The 20,922-nt window shown below is 40.8% G+C and overlaps 2 protein-coding genes across 5 annotated transcripts in view; both read left to right on the top strand.

Moving 5' to 3' along the window:
• The window catches only part of larp1b (La ribonucleoprotein 1B), a 32,487-nt gene extending 26,307 nt beyond the window's left edge, over positions 1 to 6,180 (top strand). For all 4 annotated transcript variants that reach the window (XM_083924258.1, XM_083924257.1, XM_083924256.1 and 1 more), the window contains 4 exons: positions 7 to 151; positions 2,251 to 2,360; positions 4,360 to 4,487; positions 4,617 to 6,180. In XM_083924258.1, the coding sequence (XP_083780384.1) occupies positions 7 to 151; positions 2,251 to 2,360; positions 4,360 to 4,487; positions 4,617 to 4,928 (695 nt within the window). In that variant the 3' untranslated portion in view covers positions 4,929 to 6,180. The remainder of the gene's footprint in view (positions 1 to 6; positions 152 to 2,250; positions 2,361 to 4,359; positions 4,488 to 4,616) is intronic.
• A 1,406-nt stretch (positions 6,181 to 7,586) lies between these two features.
• Positions 7,587 to 19,826, top strand: pgrmc2 (progesterone receptor membrane component 2). The gene is made up of 3 exons (XM_083923747.1): positions 7,587 to 7,935; positions 14,178 to 14,333; positions 18,961 to 19,826. The coding sequence occupies exons 1-3, from the start codon at positions 7,590 to 7,592 to the stop codon at positions 19,056 to 19,058; spliced, it is 600 nt and encodes a 199-aa protein (XP_083779873.1). The 5' UTR covers positions 7,587 to 7,589; the 3' UTR covers positions 19,059 to 19,826.
• Positions 19,827 to 20,922: the final 1,096 nt, after the last annotated feature.

Below are 20,922 nucleotides of genomic sequence, written 5' to 3'. Positions count from 1 at the left end.
TTTCAGAGAGGAAACGGTTGGGGATCGGCCAGTCTCAGGAGATGAACACTCTGTTCAGGTTCTGGTCTTTCTTCCTGAGGGACAACTTCAACAGGAAGATGTACGAGGAGTTCAAACTGCGTGCGCTGGAAGATGCCAAAGAAAACTACAGGTGAGGAGGACATGTTTAAATGTTAAAGGGGACCTACATGGTTATCTGCTCCAGGCGCGTTACTGCAGTGTTTAAGTTTTACACACACTGCTACATGTAGCTACGTGCTGACGCTAGGGGAGTTTTGGATCACATTCCTGTTGGATCATGCCCGGTTGTGTAGTTTTTTTAGAAACCTTTATTGTTTTTTTTTTTTTTCATGTTAGAAAGTGACGCTAGACGTTACAGGCAGTCCCCAGCTGCAATGACAGACGGTACAGAGAAGGTGAGAGCGGAGACCTGGAAAGGCTTGAAAGAATCAGGGCAGACTGGGCTTAGTGCTTTTTGTACATTAAAGCATGTAAACGTGTTTTAGTAGAAACAAAACATTGCGAGTATGAACCTGATAATGAACATAACAGGCCTTTAAGCTCCATTTTGAACATATTTCCGTACCTTTGGGTTAAAAAATGCAAAAAAATAAATAAATCCAGGAGCAATTTACACAAAACCAATTGTGGTGAAAGTTAGTCACAGTATGGGATTCATCGGTGCAAAGAAATGCAGAAGTGCACCAGATTTTATGGTTTAAACCATAAACAAACCTCAGGCTATCATTGTTTACATGATCCTGTATAAAACCATTTAAAATATAAACCATAATATCGAGAGCGTTCTTTCTTCTTGAAGCAGAAAGTTAAGGCTTCTATCAACAGCACATGAAATTAAAAAAAACTCTGTTACACTTGAATCTCAAAAACTAAAACATTTACGCAGTTCAAATAACTGTGTCAAGAAATATTTTGTTTGTGTCTGCATTCAGACATCTTTAAATTTGATGAAAAAAAACACAATTCAATACTTAATTAATTATTATGGTTTAATGACTTCTATAACATTTAAGCTCGGCATTTCTCTGTCACCACTCGGACATCCTTTGCAGTTATCGGCCCTATCCGGATACATCCGGTCTGACGCAGTTTTTGGTCTTTTGCTCACTTTTAAGAATCTATGTGTGAATTTATTATATATTTCATGAGCATTTTCATGATGAGTGTACGAAAATGAATTTGATGAGATAAAGCAGGAAGAACGTTTGGGCCGAGCGGTTTAGATGGTGGTTTAGATCCAAACTGGAAATTACAGAGCTTTTACGGCATATTTTTGTGCTGTTGATGCACGTCGTTTTATTGTGAAGGATGAAAGTATTATCCCGGCTGTGTTGGCAGGATCGATGTTTATTTTATAGTCAGTGCGTTTCCGCGCACAGCAGTAACTGGAAAATGATCTTTTTTCGCGAAACCTGAGTATTGCCTTAATCAGAATCTAAACGTACTGGTAATTCACCTGTATTAGCGTTCTTTTGACGACTCAGTTCATTTCACAATCATTTATATTTGTAGTTCAACAGACATTAATGTATTTATAGTTTATTTTTGCCAATCATTACAGGTTATACTTATTCTTAGGAAGCATTTAAAGAAACTCCTATAAATGAAATACCACTGTAGGTGTCCATGTCAGCGTTCAAAGGGTTAACTTTAATTTGCAGAACATTACCCACCACCCCCTGTGTGTAAACCCGACTAACTGTGGCTCCCGATCCCTCAGTGCATGCTGCAGACAGCTGTGGTGTTGGACCGCCAATACTCGACAGCAGAGGGTCAACAGGAGTGGCGTCTGCCTCGCTGTCACATTGTTGTGTTCTTCCCTCACCTGCCAAACCCACATTCTTGTCCAAATAAGCGGCCTAGGTTTCAGTGCGTGCGTGCGTGTTCGCACTGTAACAAACGCCATCAGCTGTTTAAGCAGCGGCTCACGTTGACTCAATTAAAACGGGTCGACTCGTCTGTCCGGTTCCTCCGTCAGCTACATTAGAGCCGTTAATGATCCGTGAGACAAAGCTTTTACTGTCGCAAAGTGTTGGAGGCACACGAGGTGAAAGATTAGTTACATCACACTGCATCATGTCCATGTGTACACACACACACACACACACACACACACACACACACACACACACACACACACACACACACACACACACGAAGCCATTTATGTCCATCAGTGCACTGGTCCCTGTGGTCAGAGTGCAGGTAAATATTTGTTTCTCCCGGCAGGTACGGACTGGAGTGTCTCTTCAGATACTACAGTTACGGTTTGGAGAAGAGATTCAGGATAGACCTATTCAAGGACTTTCAAGAAGAGACCCTCAAGGACTTTGAGAGAGGTAATAATGAACATCACAAGAGGTCCCAAACTTTACCCTCGGCACATTTAAAAAGATTTTCAGAATAAAACAACTGCCCAATGTTTTCACCATAGGTTACATAAACACAGGTTCTCACAAGTGCTGGAAATCCTTCAAAACACTTGAATTATAATGTGGTGTTGCGTAGGTTTGAAAAGTGCTTGTTTTTTGTTTTTTTATATAAAGTGCTTGAAGTTTGGGTGATACAGGATGCCATGGTGACAAATTTTGTTGTCATTATTGTCCCTCCCAAACATAATTTCATAATTTCATCTGTATACAAAAATATGACATGGGAAGAGTCCCTACACAGAAAACAAAGCACCAATGGGCTCCTTCCTTTGGGATTGACTTTGCTAATCCACTTGAATGAACTTTACTATGAGAGGAGCTGGTACAGGGGCCAGTAGGTAAGACTTTAAAACACTCTTTTAATAAACTCTGGGTTCACTAACTACGTTGTTGGTGCTTTGTTTTCTGTGTAGGGACTCTTCTTATGCTGCTGCAGAGGTTTGCTGTTATTTTCAGCAGTATTAGTGGTTAAAAAAGACGTTTAATGCCTTCACCGTACTGCCCCGAGCTAATCAGTGTTAGCCACGTCTGGCTGTTAGCGACTCAGGATTTCTCCGTTTATAGTTGTTACAAGAAAAAACTGTCTCGATGGCTTATTTGATGTATGTAAGTGCTGAAAAAGACCATGGGATGACACTTTAAGATTATTCTTACCACTGAGATAAACCCAGCTAGTGCGAGGGCAGACTCCACTTTAGACACCCTGGAGGTAAAAGGGACCGGCCTCCTAATAGACATAGCCTCTCCAGTAGTTCTAATAGTTTGTTTCCAAAAAGGAAAGACTGCAGCTCCATTATAGTGTGTTATTGATTGCTCGTATGCAGCCTATAAAGGCTGAAAAACACTAGTATTTGGTCTGTAAAGCTGCTCAGTGGCTTGACCCGACTTAAAGGTTCACCTTGCAGATTTCACCCTCTAATCTGAGTGTGTGAAAAGAGGAAAAAGAGAATTAAAGTGGATTTTCTCTCAAACCATTTCAACACTGTGAAAGTGACTCAGCGGAGCAGAATGGAGGGTCGGTTGCCAGTAACGACGTCTTCAGCCACTTATTTCCAGCCGAGTTATTTTGGTGTTCAGTAAGTTTCCCCCTCTCCCTCAGAGCGGAGGCTGATAACAAAGCATCACTGACCAGCACACGTCCCGCCACAGTCACCAGCCAGATACCCGACGTACGAGTTCAGACCAGCTGATGATGATTAATGCACTCATTAAGATCAAGTTCATGGACTCACAGGGCTTCACTTGTGTTCTTTATCTTAAAGCACTCTGGAGTTAATTCAGTGTCAAGGAAATCGTTTTTAATCTGATAAATGAGAAAGGCTTAATCAGATAAACGTCTCTGTGGGAGGGAACTTTATACAGGTCAAGTGATAAGCTTTAGTCTGTGTGTGCAGACAGAAACACAAACAAGTGTGTTGTATTTACACTGACTGCTGTGTGAAACTATATAATACATATGTATATGATTGACTTTTGGGCCACAGCTTTTATTTCTTCTACTCCAGAAGAAGAAAACATCTAAACACAAAGAAAAAATTGTAGTTTTTAAACTGAGTAGATGAGATTAAAATAGATCTTTACCCTGATTATGTGTCCCCACACACACACACACACACACAACAGTCGCTGTAATTTTACAAAAGACTCTACACTTTACACTAGAGCTGCAATGATTGATTAGTTGTCAACTATTAAGTTAATCTCCAATTTTTTTGATGCCTTTTTCTTTTTTTCTAAAGAAAAAAAAGGTCAACATTTTTTGATTCCAGCTTCTTAAATGTAAATATTTTCTGGTTTCTTTCCTCCTCTGTGATGGTAAACTGCTGATTGCAGATCGTGTAGCATTTGATAATGGATTGTGAGTTTGTACTTAATCATTTGTGCACTGTGATGTTTCCTCCTCCAGGTCAGCTGTACGGACTGGAGAAGTTCTGGGCCTTTTTGAAATACTCTAAGATGAAGAACCAGCCCATCGACCCAAAGCTGCAGGAACACCTCTCCAAGTTCAAGAACCTGGAGGACTTCAGGGTGGTGGTGAGTGTCCAGCAGGTCAACAGATTTACCCCCCTCCCCCCCCCCCCCAAAAAAAAAGGGTTTCCTGTAAAAGTGGGTTTTGAGTAGTTAATTAAAAGCAGGAATGACCTCTGACCTCTGTGTGCGCAGCCCCCGATGGGAGAGGAGGGAGGCAGGAGAAGACGTCACTCATCCTCGGCCGGGGATGAAGCGAGGCGTCGGCGACATCCTTCCAACACTACCTCAAAGCCTGCGCAGGCCTCAAAATCCTCCACCACTGCACAGAACACGCCCAAAGATAACGCCCAGAAAACAGCCGCCGCCACCGCCCAGGGGAAGAAGAGCGAGTCTGGAGCCGGGAAGAAGAGCGAGTCTGGAGCCGGGAAGAAGAGCGAGTCTGGAGCCGGGAAGAAGAGCGAGTCTGGAGCCGGGAAGAAGGAAAGCGCTGCGCCAAAAAAATGAAGCCCCCTCCTGCAGGTGTGGGTTTGGATAGAAGAGATGCAGAACGAGCGCAGCGGCGGCAGCAGCAGCAGCTCTGAGATCAGCGTCGGCTCTTTTCAGCGGCAAACCGTTTTTTGGGGGGGTATGAAGAGAGACTTGAGCGCGGTTGACTTAAATTGATTGTTTTTATCTGTGCATTTCATTTTAAAGCAAGCAAGCGTAGGCAGCAAGCTTGCATCTGTGCGCCTGACAGCTCATAACGTTTACAAAAAAACAAAAACACAAAAAAATGCATTCCTTGCATTTTGCTTTTCTTATTCTCTCAGATGCCAAAAGTCTTCGACGCGTTTGTTGTTGATCACAATCTGTAAAGAGCTCCGGTCTGTGCGGGGCTCTCGGCCCGTCGAACTGTGATTCTAGTTTCAGGGTAAGAGAGGACGCGGCAGAAAGTCTTGTGCCTTAAATGTGATTCACCAGAACATAGGACAAAACAAAAGTCCCAATGTCACTCTTTAAAGTCTTCCCGCTTGAGTATTTGGGGTTTAAAATCACCACACCAGTTTCAGGATTTTATTTTTCTTCAGACATAAATATCTGTTTTTTTTGTTTTTTTTTTCCTTTCTTTTTTTTATCATGACAATCAAGCTGCAGCGGTAAATTTGTGAAGGACTGACCCCGAGGCTGCTGCTCATAACAGAGGTGCCCTGATGCTTCCACCCGCCGGGCGTCACAGCTAAACTCGTCTTTAATGATAAAACATGCAGGAATAATGATGAAATCTATGTGGGAAGCTTTACTTTTAAGTCCCCTTTTTCACCCAGAGGTAGTATAATTTATTGTTTATTTTTGTTTTTATTTTTACTTGATTTGATGGAATAGTCTTAGGTAATCATTGCAGTTTTTTAATGGCTTTTGCTATTGACTATTATAAAAAAAAAATGAAATGTTTCTGCTGGAGCTGTGGGTGTGAGCGAGCATCATAAAACTATATTTTAGCTTGACGTTTACTTCGTATTATGTTTGAGGCTTTGTGCTCTAGAGCACTTAAATCATTAACTTTCCTTTTAAAAAAGAGGTTTTTAGAGTTGAATTTAAAGAAAAAAATGTAAATACTATAAAAAATACTTTGCTATTCAATTATTCTTTTTTTGATTTTAAGAATTGATTTGTTTTATCGGTAGTGTGGTTTTGAGTGTGTTTTAGTGTAATGCATGTTAATGCCACGGTCTTGAATTGTAAAATGCAAAAAAATATAAAATAACAGTTGATTGTATGAAGGTGTGTTTGTGTGATCTGTCCTACTTTTATTTTGGCTGACTCTGCACATTTCTCTCTGCTGAGGGCGGCTCTCTGAGCCCGATGAACAGGTTTTTGTTTTAAACATCATCGACTGGAAATCAAAAGTGAGATTTGTTTTCACATCAGTGCATTTCAACAGTTCCAGCAGAGGAAACAATCACTCAAGTGTGAAAATAGCATTGAGATAAGAGCTGAATATAGAGGGCCACACTGGGGAAATGTTGCTGCTAAAAAAGGTTCAATAAAAGTGCATTTATTGTTTCTAAAATGCACATTTTAGCCTCATTCTGTACACTTATCCTAATCATACACATTTAAGAACGACCTTTAACCCTTCAGATAATATTTAAAGATGTCTAACAATTCAAATTAGTGGTTATTTTTGTTTTATTACAAGTTAGTGGCTGTTTGTGACACTATGGGTGCCGATGGAGGGACAAAAACCCACAACAGTCCGCTGAAGTGAAAACTGGTAGGCGTGTGCTTTGCTGCCTTCACGCGTCCCTCGTAAACGTCAACTCTAAGTAAGAAGTGGATCTGAATGGGACTGTCAGGTGGCGCTTTGTAATTACGGTCGGTTTAATGGTTCAATATCTTTTTTTAAATCGCAGTGTAGCTTCTTAAATACACCGAGTCATCTAAAATATTACACTTACATTTTGGCGTGTCCCATTTTTCCTCTTCTTTGTTTCTTTAGGTCACTATGAAACTGTGACAACACAATAAATAACATTTATAATCGACTTCACTAATATATTGACATTGAAATGTGTAACCCCTAAAAGTTAAACAATAAGAAAATGCCAAATTATGCAATAAAATAACTTAAATGTGTTTGTGTTATTGCCAATAGAAGTCCACCTATTTTACTGAGAGTGCACAATTTGTTCACTGAATCTTGAACTTCTGGGGGGAAAGTGTGATTTTAATGTGAAAACGCATTCAAATGTGGGAAAGGATTTGTTGAATAATCAGCTAATCATTAGAGAGAAAAAAGAATCGGCAATTTAAAGGTGTAATTAAATAATTCAAGAAAAAACATACGTTTCCAGCTTTTAAAGAGTAAATAAAAGTGGTCCATGAGGGAATCTCTTTGGATTTTGGACTCTTGGTGACGTGTTAATGTCACTCTGACTCCTGGGAATTAGTGATTTGCTGGCAAAAAGATTTATTCATTAATTGAAAAAAATCAGTAGAATAACCGTTAATGAAATTAATAGTTAGTTTGAGCCCTTTATTTGCTGGAAGATGGGACAGTTTTACAATGCACCGACCACAGAACACAATGTAACAACAACGCTCAACTAGTGGTTCCGCTATTGCCGACGGGACCGTGAACGCAGCATCCGTCCAGGGGCGGGTAAGGCTCTAACCGTGTGCAGTATGGCGGACGATGGAGACAGTTCGAGCGGACCAGTTGACACCAGCGGCGGGCAGGGGGCAGCGGAAGAGTCGGACGGGCTCGGCCTCGGCGCGATGTTGCTGAATATCAGTGTTTTGGTGCTGGTGCTGGCGGTCTGTCTGGCGGCGTACCGGCGGTGGGGCAGGCGGCTCGTCTCCGCCGCGGCCCAGGGCGACGACGAGGCCTCGGCGCTTCCCAAGATGAGGAGACGGGACTTCAGTCTGGAGCAGCTGCGGGAGTACGACGGACTCCAGAACCCGCGCATCCTCATGGCGGTCAACATGAAGATCTTCGACGTGACCAGCGGGAGAAAGTTTTACGGAAAAGGTGAGCAGGGACAGTGGGTCAGAGACACTCTTTTGTCTGTGTTATTGAATGGGGATGCTAGCTGTGTGCTAACCGAAGTAGCACGGCTGTTTTGGGCGGCAGTAGCTCAGTTTATAGGGGTACTGGGCTGGGAACCGTGGGGTTGCCGGTTCGAGTCCCGGTGTGGACCAACGTATGGAGGTGTGTGCAGGAACAATGATGAAACTTGTGTGGGAAGCTTCACTTCAAGTCCCTTTTTTTCTATAGAGGACTACACATGACTTAAGTCTCAATAACTAAGTAATTGCATACATAAAGAAAAGGAATACATGTATAAATAAATGCTGATTAGATAAATGAAATAATGAAGAAATGCTTTACATTTATTTCTACGTTTTTGTTTACCTACATTTATTTCTGTCTGTATTTCTGTATCCATATGTTAATGAGGTAGGAGGTCCCATTTAGTTATGCATGTGTTTATTTATACACTTATTTATGCATTTCTTTATTCATTGAGGCTTAAGTCATGTTTTATCCTCCATAGTTTTTCACCCAGAGGTAGTATATATTGTTTTATTTTTGTTTTTGTTCTCACCTTGATTTTGATGGAATAGTCATAGGTAATCATTGCAGTTCTTTAATGGGTTTTGCCATTGAATATTATTTATATAAATAAAATAAAGGAAATGTTTCTGCTGGAGCTGTGGGTGTTAGCGAGCATCATAAAACTATATTTTAGCTTGACGTTTACTTCCTATTATGTTTGAGGCTTTGTGCTCTAGAGCATTAACTCTCCTTAAAAAAAAAAGAGGTTTTTAGAGTTGAATTTAAAGAAAAAAAATGTAAATACTATAAAAAATCATTTGCTGTTGGATTATTCTTCCCTGTATGGCCTGAGGGGGACAGGAGGCTGGAGAGGGGCCGGTTCATCACCTGGAAACCGAAGCCTGTTCTAAGTTAAAGTTTATAGCAAAGGCTGGAGGTTTCTAACCAGCGAGCCTGTTAGCTTGCTGACGTGCACACAGTCACACAGTCTGTCTGGGTGTGTGGTGTCTGCAGCCGCTGCTTGTTTACACTGATAATGAAACTCCTCATGCATGAATATTGGGAACTTTGCACCAGTGTTTTAACCTCATAGAATATTTATCTTGCTACATTCACTAAAGCAGAGGCTGTTTTTTGCAGAAAAGACGTGTTTTTGTTTCGCTTTGTGAGGCCACTCAAAATTCTGCCATGCAAAGTGAAAGTATGAAACAAATATGAAGAGCAAATAGTGCACGACTTCCACAAAAACACGCCCCAGTCCCCCATCACAGGTCTATTTTTGCAAAGCAAGGCTAGCCTGCTCCTCGACATTTCTCTGACCTGCTCGACTGGCTCTCCCATCAACTCTGTAATAAACTATAATTATTCAAACAGCATTCCCCAGCAGTGCCACATGTGTCACATCTGTTATTCGACACCACCAGCACCGAGCCAAGTAGGCCTGAATCCATCCAGCTCACCAGGTTATGACACACACGTTACAGCAGAGACACACTGGCGTTGACTGGGACACGTCATAAATGGTCACAGTGGACTTGACCCATGTGTCAGTTGGCAGGAAAGGGATTTATGACTTGTTTGGTAGTCGATTTCATTAAGCTTATGAACAAAGTATGAAATATTCTCCTGGTTCAGCTCCTGGAAAAGTGTCTGTTCGGTGCAGTTTCTAGAAAGTGAAAGTTTCCTGTGGTTTTCAGTGAACATGTGTTAATAAAAATGAAATTAAAAGTCAGTTGTCGACACGCACAACTGGTTGCATGAGAGTCCAGCTGGAGCTTTCATTTACAGCCGACACACTCAAGTTTTTATATTTTTCGGGCACAAATCAGACTCAGTAATTTCTTCTTTTGTCGGGAGTCGTCTAAAAATAGGATTTTAATAATAGAGAGCGAACTAAGAATAGCAGCATGTTGCCAGAGCGTTGCTCAGTTTTGCGGTTTGATCTGTAAAAATGCCTGTTCTCGTAGTTATGCAAGGTTGGAGCACATCTAATCTTTGAGGCGATAAGTTGTCTCTGCTTTATACGCTTGGCAGCTGGAAGTTTTTTCTTTCTTTGAGTTGCACAATTAAAGATAGAAAAGCAGAGTTTTCACATGCTGGTCAGATGGTGTGATTTCAAACGCAGAGGAAACGTCAGGGAAGACTCGGGGCACTGTTGGGAGAAATGTTTTGGCCTTTCTGGAAGCATTACATATCAAGCAGAGAACTGGAAAGTTTTGAGTATAACGTGCATCACTTTAACACAGTTTCCTTTGTGACATCATCTTCTAATACAACACTGAAACTGTAAAATCACAGAGACCGTTTAAGTTGGATATGTGAATTGTTGGGAGTTGCACGACAGGAAAACAAGCAGAGCTGAGTGGAAACACACATCACAATATTTCAGAGTGGATGCCTCACGAGTGATGATTAGGGATTTACTGATTGCACTTTATCTCCGGTTATGTTTTTCCCCCAAATTTAAAATCTGAATACTAATTTGAATCCATTACTGTGGTGCTAAAAGCTGATAGTAGCTTGTATTAGCTGAACATGTCAGTCAGTAAGAAGCCATAAGAGTAAACTGCAGCACACAAATGTCAAAGATATGTTTGAGGTGTGTTATTTTGGCCAATGTCAAAATTGGAATCTTTATTAAGAAACCGGTGTGAGTAATGTGGGTTTTATTACACCGCAGTAGAGATGAAACCGTATGATAACTTTAGATCACCATTATAGCAACACAGTTATCAGTATTATCATGGTATTGTTAAAATGTGCTGGAAATGTTCAAAACACACTTGCGCACACACACACACACACACACACACACACACACACACACACACACACACACACACACACACACACACACACACACACACACACACACACACACACACACACACACACACACAGAAATCGTTTCTGAAAATCACAAATACTGTAATATTAAAATCCACTTTTTGTTTGCATTAATACAATAACATAACCAACACCGTGACACCAGTAAAATATATATTATGTGTATATATATATTTATACTGTCCATATATATATATAAATATATATATATATATATATATATATATATATATATTTAAAGCCACACTAAAAACAGTGTTTATTTTAAAATAATCCACATAATATCTGAGTGAACTGCTGTTTCTTATATTTAGTTTATGTAAAGCTGAACATAATTACTGTTAGTTTTTCAAGTGCGGTAATCAAACAAGGTTTTATGATAATTGAAATTTGAAACGTAATACTAACCATCAAGAATTTAACTGCGGTTTATCATTAATTTGGTAACTGTTTCATCTCTACTCAGCAGACAGAAGCAGCGCTCATTTTTTACTCATCTGAAAAAGTTCAGAGATGGTATTATTTAACTTCAGGGTGCAACTTACTGCTATTATTATTATTATTATTATTATTGATTCATTAAGCAATTATTTCCTTGACGAACAGATTTGTCCTTTAATGTTCATAATGTCAGAAAGGGATTATTTCCCCCAGCTGAAGGTAATGTATTCAAATAGTTTTTTTAATTCGCCCGCCAGTCCAAAGTGTTCAAAGATATTCTGTTTACTCTCGTATAGACGTCAGGTAGTAAAGAAAAAGTCATTATTATTATCATCATATTATAATTATTACGTTGTATTAGACTTAAACAGAAACAGAAGGAGCCAAAGAAATGCAACACATCATCCCGTATGAGCAACTTTAAACGGTGGATGTTTGAAACCATTAATCAATCTTCAAAACTGTTAATTTAGTTTTCCTGAGAGTCGACTAATTAATGGACTGATCACTGCCGGTGGAACTCAACTCTAATGCGTTCTCTTTACACAACATCACATTTCACAAATACATATTTAAAGCTCCAATAACAACATCACGCTCAACTGCAGCTCCGCCTCGTCTCTCTCAACACTGCTCACAAAAAGAGAAGCAAGAGAGATGTTTCTTCCTCCTGTATCTGCGCTGCGTTCAAGTGCTTTATTTATTGGCAGGTCCTGAAGGATTTTAATGTGGAGCAGCAGTCACATGACGTCGGCCTGAGTTAAACTGACTGGAACTGTTTTTCTACAACTTTCACCGTCATGGAAAACCTGGAAAAGCCACGGAAGTTTCAAAATACCACCGATCTATCAAATATAAAACCCTTGAAAGTTTTGGAAAAGTCGTGGGATTTTATGGTGTTTAAAAGCGGTTGGTCGATAAGCTGATATTTAGAGAACAGGGCGGCCTGTAGCAGATGAAATGTATACTGTTTATACCAAATAAAACCACCGTGGTTCTGGTTGTTCTAGACGGGATATTGTACCCTTCGCGTGGAAGCAAACTAAGCGAGGAAGAAGGCCACGTGAATGTGGCCCTCACAACAGACTGTTGGACTTCCTTGACTACAGAAAGCATCATCACAGTTACATGCTACTACACTGAACCGGACTGGCAGGTAATGTCAGCAGGCCTACTCACAGAGAGCATGTCAGTGACGCATACCTCACTGGCATAGTATTTTATTTTTCTCTTCATGAATTATTTTTTTATGCTGCTGCTATTAATGTTTCCAATGTCGCGGATGAGAGAATACCCAGTTTATTTTCATGTTTCATATGATTGTCATTTTTTCATTACATCATAAGGAAGATAGCATTTTATGTACGTATAGACCTTTTCAAAGTTGTAAACATAAACATTCTAAATGTGTCCAAGTTTGATTCCTGTTGCAGTGAACGTGAACGGCATCAGCTGACAGGAAGTTAACAAGGACCAAGGCTGTTTCCTAGTAATAGAATTCCATTAAAAAGGATTATATGGTTCACCTATTCAGAGAGAAATTCAGCTTCTCAGAAGAACTGCCGCTTATCAATCAATCGATCATCCATCGATAAGATGAAACAACTATCGAATAATGAATTACTCGATAATTTTCATCCCTATTTAATTTCTTTCCCTATGGTGTTACAAAACACACTTTTAGTGGTTTATAGAGTGTTTGTAGAAATATGTAATTAATCCCAACTGTATGATTAGGCCTGTAAAGATAACACATTTTGCTGGGCGATTAATTGACCAAGAAATTATTGCAATACGCGATAATATTGCTGTTTTGAGACCATTTTCAACTGATATGATAATGGCATAATAATGCACGTTCACCCTTTCAAAGATCAGTAAACATTTATTTCTAAAGAATATTTAACATGAGAACTGGGAAACATTTTAAATATTCAAAATAAATAAACAAAACAACCAAAAACAATAAATAAAATGGACTCTCAAAAACATCAGGCTCAGACATAAAGAGTGATACATGCCTAAACAGGCAAAACTGCCAGTTAGGACCTTTGTAAACAGCTTACAAACCTGCAGAAGCAACCGTGTGAAAGCGCAACGTGCACACAGTGAAGCTGCAGCAGCCACACCTTACAAAGTGTGTAGCAGGTAGGAAACCCTGCTGCACCCTGCCTACGTACACCGCCCCTCCGTTCCTGCTTAACTCTTAGAAAAGGTCATGCAAAGTCAAAAGAATATGAATAAAAAACACAAAACTAAAACAATAAATAAAATGGATGTAAACAAAATGTGTCGTATGGTTATGCTTCAGGTGGAGATGATGGTTTGTTGTATTGGTGCATTTAGTTGCTATTACCGGCGCATTCAGGTTGAGCGGTTCACCGCAGTCATTCTGTTTGAAACCGAAGTTCTCTCACACGGCAAAACTCCAAATCTCAACTAGCGTGTTTGCAGCACACGGGGCTCTCATGCTGCACTCTGATTGTAACGGACCGTAGTCCGCGTCCCCAGACAGAGACCGCGCATCTGACAGGTGGCGACCGTTAAGAGGGGTCAGTAGAAACTGATGCAACAGAGAGAAGACTCTTGTGATCCAGTCTCTGATGGAGAGACACGAGGAAAATGGAAATAATCGTGGCTGGCAAAGTTACCGAGCTAATTAAAAGTCATCATGCGATTGATGGATTTATTGCTGATCGCGACAGGCCTATGTATGGTGCTGGAAAGACTAGAGCATGGACCTTAAAAGTGCTTGACTCTGACCTTGGAAAAGGCGTACGAACCCTGTCTAAAGTACAGACAGTGAGAGAAACACAGGGAGGAAACGGACTCGCCAAAATCACCCGGCACCTTTGATGAACAGTAGAGAGTTTCAGTGTTGTTGACGGTTAATGTCTTCCTGACTCTTGTGTTTTTATTTTCCTCAGATGGTCCTTATGGCATTTTCGCGGGCCGGGATGCTTCGAGAGGCCTGGCCACCTTCTGCCTGGAGAAAGACGCCCTGAGGGACGAGTACGACGACCTGTCAGACCTCACCGCCGTACAGATGGAGAGCGTGAGGGAGTGGGAGATGCAGTTTCTGGGTAAGCTTGTCTGCTGATGAGATAAAACGTAATGATTTGGCTCAGATTTCACACATGCATCTCTCCCACAGGGCCTCTAAGGGTCAAACAGAGGATCACAGAAACAACACAAATACACGTTTTTATTTTGTTTTTTGAGCTTCTGCTTTTATGTTTATTTACAGTTTGAACAACATCATTTTGTTAGTCTGAGCACACATTTGTAATAAGGCCGATGTTTGACTTAATACTCAGAAGGAAACAGACTGTAAGGATGCAGATTCATTGTGCGTCCAACAAAAAGATATGAAAAAGCTCAGTGCTCAGAAGTAATGTTTTACACCTTAAAGGAAAATTCCAGTGTGAAATCATCCCAGGGTCTTTTTAGGCAAATTTGGTCATCAAATAATCCATGGAGAACTTTTTTCGTGTATGAACTATTAACGTAGATTTTCCGGGAGTTGCTAACAGCCTGCTGCGGCGAACACGGATAAGCTTGGGGCGGCGAGTTGAAGGCATTCAAACGTCTTTTTAATGACAGACATTTATTAAACCCAAAACCGTTTCCATGTCAGCTTCATGGGAAGAAATCAACAGTGTTGATGATTCTGATTCGTCGACTATTTCTCCGCCCAGCACAGCGAGTGAGGCAGCGAGTGAGGCAGCCAGCGTGAGCACCGTAGGCTGCACCGCGGCTAACACGAGCACTATGCAAAGACACCTGCAGCACCACCAGCTGAAGTCAAAAGCAAGAAAATATTTCAAGTTAAAAATCGTGTTAAAATCTCGTCTCGTTTCATGAAGTCAATATCGTATCTCGTCCCACCCCTAATAATAACAACAGACATGCAGGTAAATCTATGAGGATTCAATATCGATTCGATTGAAGTGTTTCAGTTACAAAACAAACTTCTTGGACATGTAAGAGGTTCTCAGACCCTCTAACCTGGTGCATAAAAGTAGAAATATCCATGTTTACATCAAGAATGGACCACAACAAGTCAAGGATGGGAATCTGATTCCAGTTTAGATCCGGTAAAACAGAATTGTATCCCTCAGAGCTTATCAATTCCTTTTGTCGTGTTTTTTTTCTGACAGTTTATTGTAAAACGACAACGAGGTCAAGCTCTGCAGAAAACTCATAACAAGGAGGAGTCGTGGCGGAGAGGAAGAAACGGTCCAAAGCGTGGCGTTCTGATAACGTTAGCTCCAGGCAGGCTGAGCTAAAACCCTAAATTTAAATGCCTTTATTTTATGTTGTGTTTTCAAGGTTTGAAAAGTGGTTGAAAATGATTGAAAATAGTATCTATCGATAGTATATAGCATTTCTTTCAAAACAAATAGCCATAGAATAGAAACAAAGTCCGAGCCTCTAATGAAAATGGGAAATAATCATTTCTAGTAGGCATGTATTTGTAGAAATATATTATTTTATCACAGCTATAAAGTGCTGGAAAAGCTTAAAAATGTACCTTGAAAAGTGCTTGAATTTGACCTTTTGAAAAGGTGTAGGAACCCTAAATAATGAACATAATTATATATATATATATATATATATATATATATATATATATATATATATATATATATTATATTTAATTGCAGGCTTCAAAAAACCTAAACCAGTGAATTTTGTGCATTTTTGCATAAAGAAATCCTTCCATTATCAAAATAGCTTACTGATGTGTTAATTGATTGTTCGTCTGATCGCTTCAGCTCTTTAAAAAAAACAGGTTATTTCATAAATGTGAAGTTGAACCCACATCTGCTGAGAAACCGTTAAAACAGGAAACAAAGGGCTTCTGTTCAGATCTTATCATAAATCTGTGGATTCTTCTGTAGTTAAAGTGTAAATGTAACACAGTTTTAGATGCTTTACCTCGAAGCACATGTTTTATTTCAGTCGCGTGTCCTTTTGAATCCTTGGTGTCCAATTTTGGACTGAAACATGTTCGCCTCTCTTCTTACTTAAATGAATAAAGTAAAGAGGACACGTTTAAAGCTGTACTGGGCAGCTTTGGAAGTTGGCGTCCCCGAATGGCGTCTGATTAAATCATGTAAGAAGATGCCAGTAAATTACTCGCAGCATGTTGTTGACCACATTAACTGCTCTGAGAGTTTCTCCCTGTTGTTCAGGAGGAAATCAGGGTCGATTTGGATTCATCCATCATCAGAACATTAATTTAGAACAGGGCTAATTGTTTTTACAGCGTTTGGGGGCAATGCACAATGAAAAAAGAATTAAAAGATTTGTGGTTTTCATGTGTTTCCACTGTAGCAGATTGCCTAAATGTTCTTTTGTTAGCATGCCAGTCAGTGTTTAATCAGACAATTTAATGGTTGGGTTCGTATTAAAGGTCAATCCCCACATGGATAAATGAATTGTTGTTAAAAGTGGTTAGAAATCACCGGACAGAAGGATCACAATTATACTGCAATAATCAGAGCCACAATGCAAACTCAGTTTAGCTACACTCAGGATCAGAAAATGTCTTTTTAATAATGAATTGTCCAAAAGGTCCGGACAGAGGACAGAAACAGAACAAAGCTAAATCAAAAATCACTTTATGGTTTCAAGCACAACAAACTTAAGAAAGAATTTCAGTTTGTTTAATTCTGTTTTAGTTGTTTTTTTGTAGGAGTGATCATCTTCTCAAACTAAATAATAAAGGATCTCTGATAAGTTTCAGTTTCGTTTTCCCCCCCTTAGGAGTGCAGCCTCTTTCCAAACAATTTAACAAACGATCTTTGAACAAGTGACTTTTCTGAGAATAGTAAACACGCAACCATGTAGAGACAGAATTAACATACTGTTGCTAATAAGATAAATAACATAAGGCTGTTTAGTTTGTTTACTTGAAGGACAGATCTGTTCTATAGGGAAGGAATCCTTCAATGACTTCCCTTGGGATCTGACGCCATTCACAAAATACAATTCAATAAAATCAACTTGACTTTCAAGGGGGGCCGGGGGTTCCTAATGTAATGGTAGGGGAAACACTGCAAGCACCAAAGCCAAACATTTGCTGGTTCCAGCTTCTAAAATGTGAAGGCTTTTACTTATATTTTTGTCTGAAACAGTCAAAGATATTTAGTTTACAGCTATAAAAAAAAATACAGATTTTCTTTCATTATATCGTTGTTATTGTTGCTTTAAGTGTTGTTTTTTTCCTCTAATGTTGCTTCCCTTGCAAACACAGTAAAGGATATTTAAATTAAAAACGTGAACGATAATTAAAGGGAATAATCTGCAGATTAATGGTTGTGTGCAGCCTGATAGGACAAAAAAAAACAGTCGTTTAATCAATAAACACTTTTGCTTGAAAAACAAGTCAAATGATGAATTGATTTTTCTGTTTTTGGCTAATAGTTTCATCTCTAACATCATTGTTCTTGCAGCCCTTAAAGATTATGTTGCTCCTACTGGGGATGGGCGCGAGTAACTGGTTACGCGCCATTATGAGGGTATTCAAGGGATAAATGAGGGAACTTTGTTACACGTAAATGTGTAGCCTAGTGTCTGAATATCACGTCGCATCAACGCTTTCTGTTTCCACCATGAAGACGTTGAAAATGCAGGTGAAGCCAGCAGATATCTGGGCCAAGACTTCTTCTTCCGAGTGGTGGTCGTTGCTTACGATGCGCTTAGCAACTTAAAGCAGTTCTTACCTTTCTTGCATGTCTCACAGCGGTTCCCTCCAAAGTCCCACCCTCTTCCCCCGCCTGACCTCCCCCGACGCGTGCGGTGAGAGAATAATGCTGCTTTCCAGTGCCATGGGGAGTCTGAAGTTTCGGAGCTCTGTGGCCAAGTAGTTGGGATTGAGCTGGTCTCAAACTAGGCAACGTGGAACCTCCAAGTTTCCACATTGCCTAGTTGTGGAGGTGCGAAACTTCGGACGTCCCATGGCACTTGAACGCAGCATGAGCAGCGCAAGTTAAACAGAGCGACGATGACGGGCAGGAAGCTCGGCAAACCGGTCAGACTTTTATCAGAAATATGAGAATTGAATATTGTTGACTTTCAACCCCTGGTGGATTTCTTTTACATTGTAGTGCCATACGCACACTCGGAGCCTTTCAAGATTACAAAAGAAAAGTGTAAACATGCCGGAAAGAATTACTTCAAGATGTGAGAATGAAGTACGACGTCTCTATGAACAGACATCTGCATATGAATAAATATAAATAATAAGACCTAGAAAAAGCTCATTAAGAGCTAAATCAGCGATAATAGACGATGGGTTCCATGACTGCATTTCAGCCGGTGCGGCCTGCCGCGTTAACTCTCCACATGGACCACAAAGACAACCAGACTGCTTCAGCTAGAGAAATCAGCTCTTCCTGTCCCGTTTCTGCGCTTTCAAACACGGGTGTAAATAGAATCGGACAAAAGTTCATCTCAAATGTCGCGCCACGCTGCGTCGCTCGTTGCCAGCTAGGACATTTTAATAGAAAATATTGAATCAAACTAATTATGTCGCTCACTCGAGGACACACTTTGTACCAACAATAGATTTCCACCACGGATCAATTCCCAAAATGCGATCACTCTGTGGGTAAACGGTACTCGCGTCCATCCCTAGCTCCGACTGAAGCCTCACTCACGGCACCTTTTTTTTTAACACAACATCTTCTCGATATCTTCCAGAAAAATACGATTACGTCGGGAGGTTGCTGAAGCCCGGGGACGAGCCGTCGGAATACACGGACGAGGAGGACATCAAGGACCACCTGAAGCACGACTGAGCGGTTCCATCTCACCGACCAAAGCCGGGAGCCCCCAAAAACAGCTGCGACAGACCGCCCCCAGCCCCCTTAGACCTCCTCCTCCTCCTGCCCCATCCATCCACCCGCCACTCCTTTCTCCCGCTCCACTCCCCCCATAAAAACTCTTCACCTCCTGAAATCTGTCCGGTGCCGTGGCTGTCCTGGAAGGGCAGGACTCAAGTCTCAACGCCCAGAACCTCCCTCCCTCTCTCCCCTCCTCCTCCTGCGGAGATGACCACCAAGAGAGCGATTGGAAACCTTCCATGAGGGCTTTTGTTAAGTTTTTTTAAATGACAGAAAACATGTCCCGGGGGGAGGAGGGAGAGGGTTGTTCCATTTAGATGCATTTGAAAAAAATATTTGAGTCATCTCTCCGGGTGTAGGGGGTGTGGTCTTCGCGGTGGCCGCCTAGCGCCGGGCGGAGGTTGGTCAGAGGTAGTGAAACACATTGGTCGAAGATGATCAGTGGATACGGATCGGGGAAGAAACAGATTTTGATCTTTTCGGTTTAGTCGCATCACAACCGAACCTGCTTCAGCTTTCGGACAGCTTATCAATCAATCTTTTTTTTTTGTTCAAATAATTTCCCTCCCCCTTGTTCGAGAGGGCGGCGCCGCGGCCTTCCAAAACCAGCGCCGAGGAAATTCTGCGGGGCGTTGCATCTTCCTGTTGTGTTTGTAGTGTATGCACTACTAGTTTTCTTCGTTTGTCACCATGTGATTGTATTTGTTGAGTAGCATTAGAGGGAGGGAGTTTTTTTTTTTTTTTTTTTTTTTGGACTGGGGGGGGGGGGGGGGGGGGGTTAAAGGTCTTCGCCATATGAATCCTGTTTTCGAATCACATCAGACGGACTGAATCACTGATCGGGAATACAAAGGGAAGGTGATAATAAGGCAGTCCTAATCAATCGACTCAATTGTTTACATGCCTCACAAGCCAGCTGCAAGTCTGTAGAGTCCCCTGAAAAATGGTCCAAGTATTAATTGTGCCTTATTTTGTTTGTTGTGTCAGTCCTGACCGTTCTAACAGAGGAGGCGAGCGGAGGGTCGGAGGTTTCCCCTAGACTCGGTCCCCCCAGACTTTAAAGAAGGCATACGTTCCGTCAGTCGTCCACGCACAGACTGTGTGACATTTCCCCACTTCACAAACTTTGTAAATAGTCCGTATGAATTACTCAGTGTTACTGCCATATTTATGTAGTCGATGAACTCCAAATATGTATAATGCTACGTCGTACTGGCCAAAACCCCCCATGGTTTGTTTTTGTTCTGTTTTTCTTTCGGTTCTGAACTTCTTTTTAAAACGTGGGTGAATTTCCAAAAAAGAAAAGAAAAAGGAGAGTTGCAAAAGTGCTGCAGGGCGGGACCGGGAGCTGTTCTGAATTTTTTTTGTTCGGAGACGTTGCTTATCCTGTAAATATATCTATCATTTTATTAAAGCATGTGCAACAACAAAGTGAGCTATGCCGAATTCCCACCACGTCATGTATTTAAATGTTGGGTGTGTGTGTGTGTGCGTGTCTGCGTGACAGAGGCAGGAAGGGATTTGTTCATGCATAATAAATCGATTTGGTTAATAATTGAAGGACGTCTTGAATTTGTTTGCTTATTTAGAGGCGGCGTGATTGGGTCACCGGCAGGAAACGTGTCATTAAAATGTTCCGTACATTGAAGTGCTTCAGGGCTGTTTACCTACAGGGAAAATGCAAACAATGTGTGAAGTTAAATATTTGAGGAGATACGAATGCGATTAAGAATGCATTATCATATTAAATGAATTTTCTGTCAGGCTCAGTCCTCCTGAGTTTATTTACATTACATGAACTCCACGTTTCAACAATAAG

The sequence above is a fragment of the Echiichthys vipera genome (assembly GCF_963691815.1).
Source record: "Echiichthys vipera genome assembly, chromosome: 12".
NCBI classification, from domain to species: domain Eukaryota; kingdom Metazoa; phylum Chordata; class Actinopteri; order Perciformes; family Trachinidae; genus Echiichthys; species Echiichthys vipera.
This window is presented reverse-complemented; position numbering and strand designations above follow the sequence as displayed.

Excerpts from the sequence above, each read along its gene's own strand:
- pgrmc2 (XM_083923747.1), top strand. The coding sequence starts at position 7,590 with ATGGCGGACGATGGAGACAGTTCGAGCGGACCAGTTGACACCAGCGGC. Across the intron at positions 7,936-14,177 it reads GAGAAAGTTTTACGGAAAAG|ATGGTCCTTATGGCATTTTC; the intron begins GTGAGCAGGGAC and ends TATTTTCCTCAG. Across the intron at positions 14,334-18,960 it reads GTGGGAGATGCAGTTTCTGG|AAAAATACGATTACGTCGGG; the intron begins GTAAGCTTGTCT and ends GATATCTTCCAG.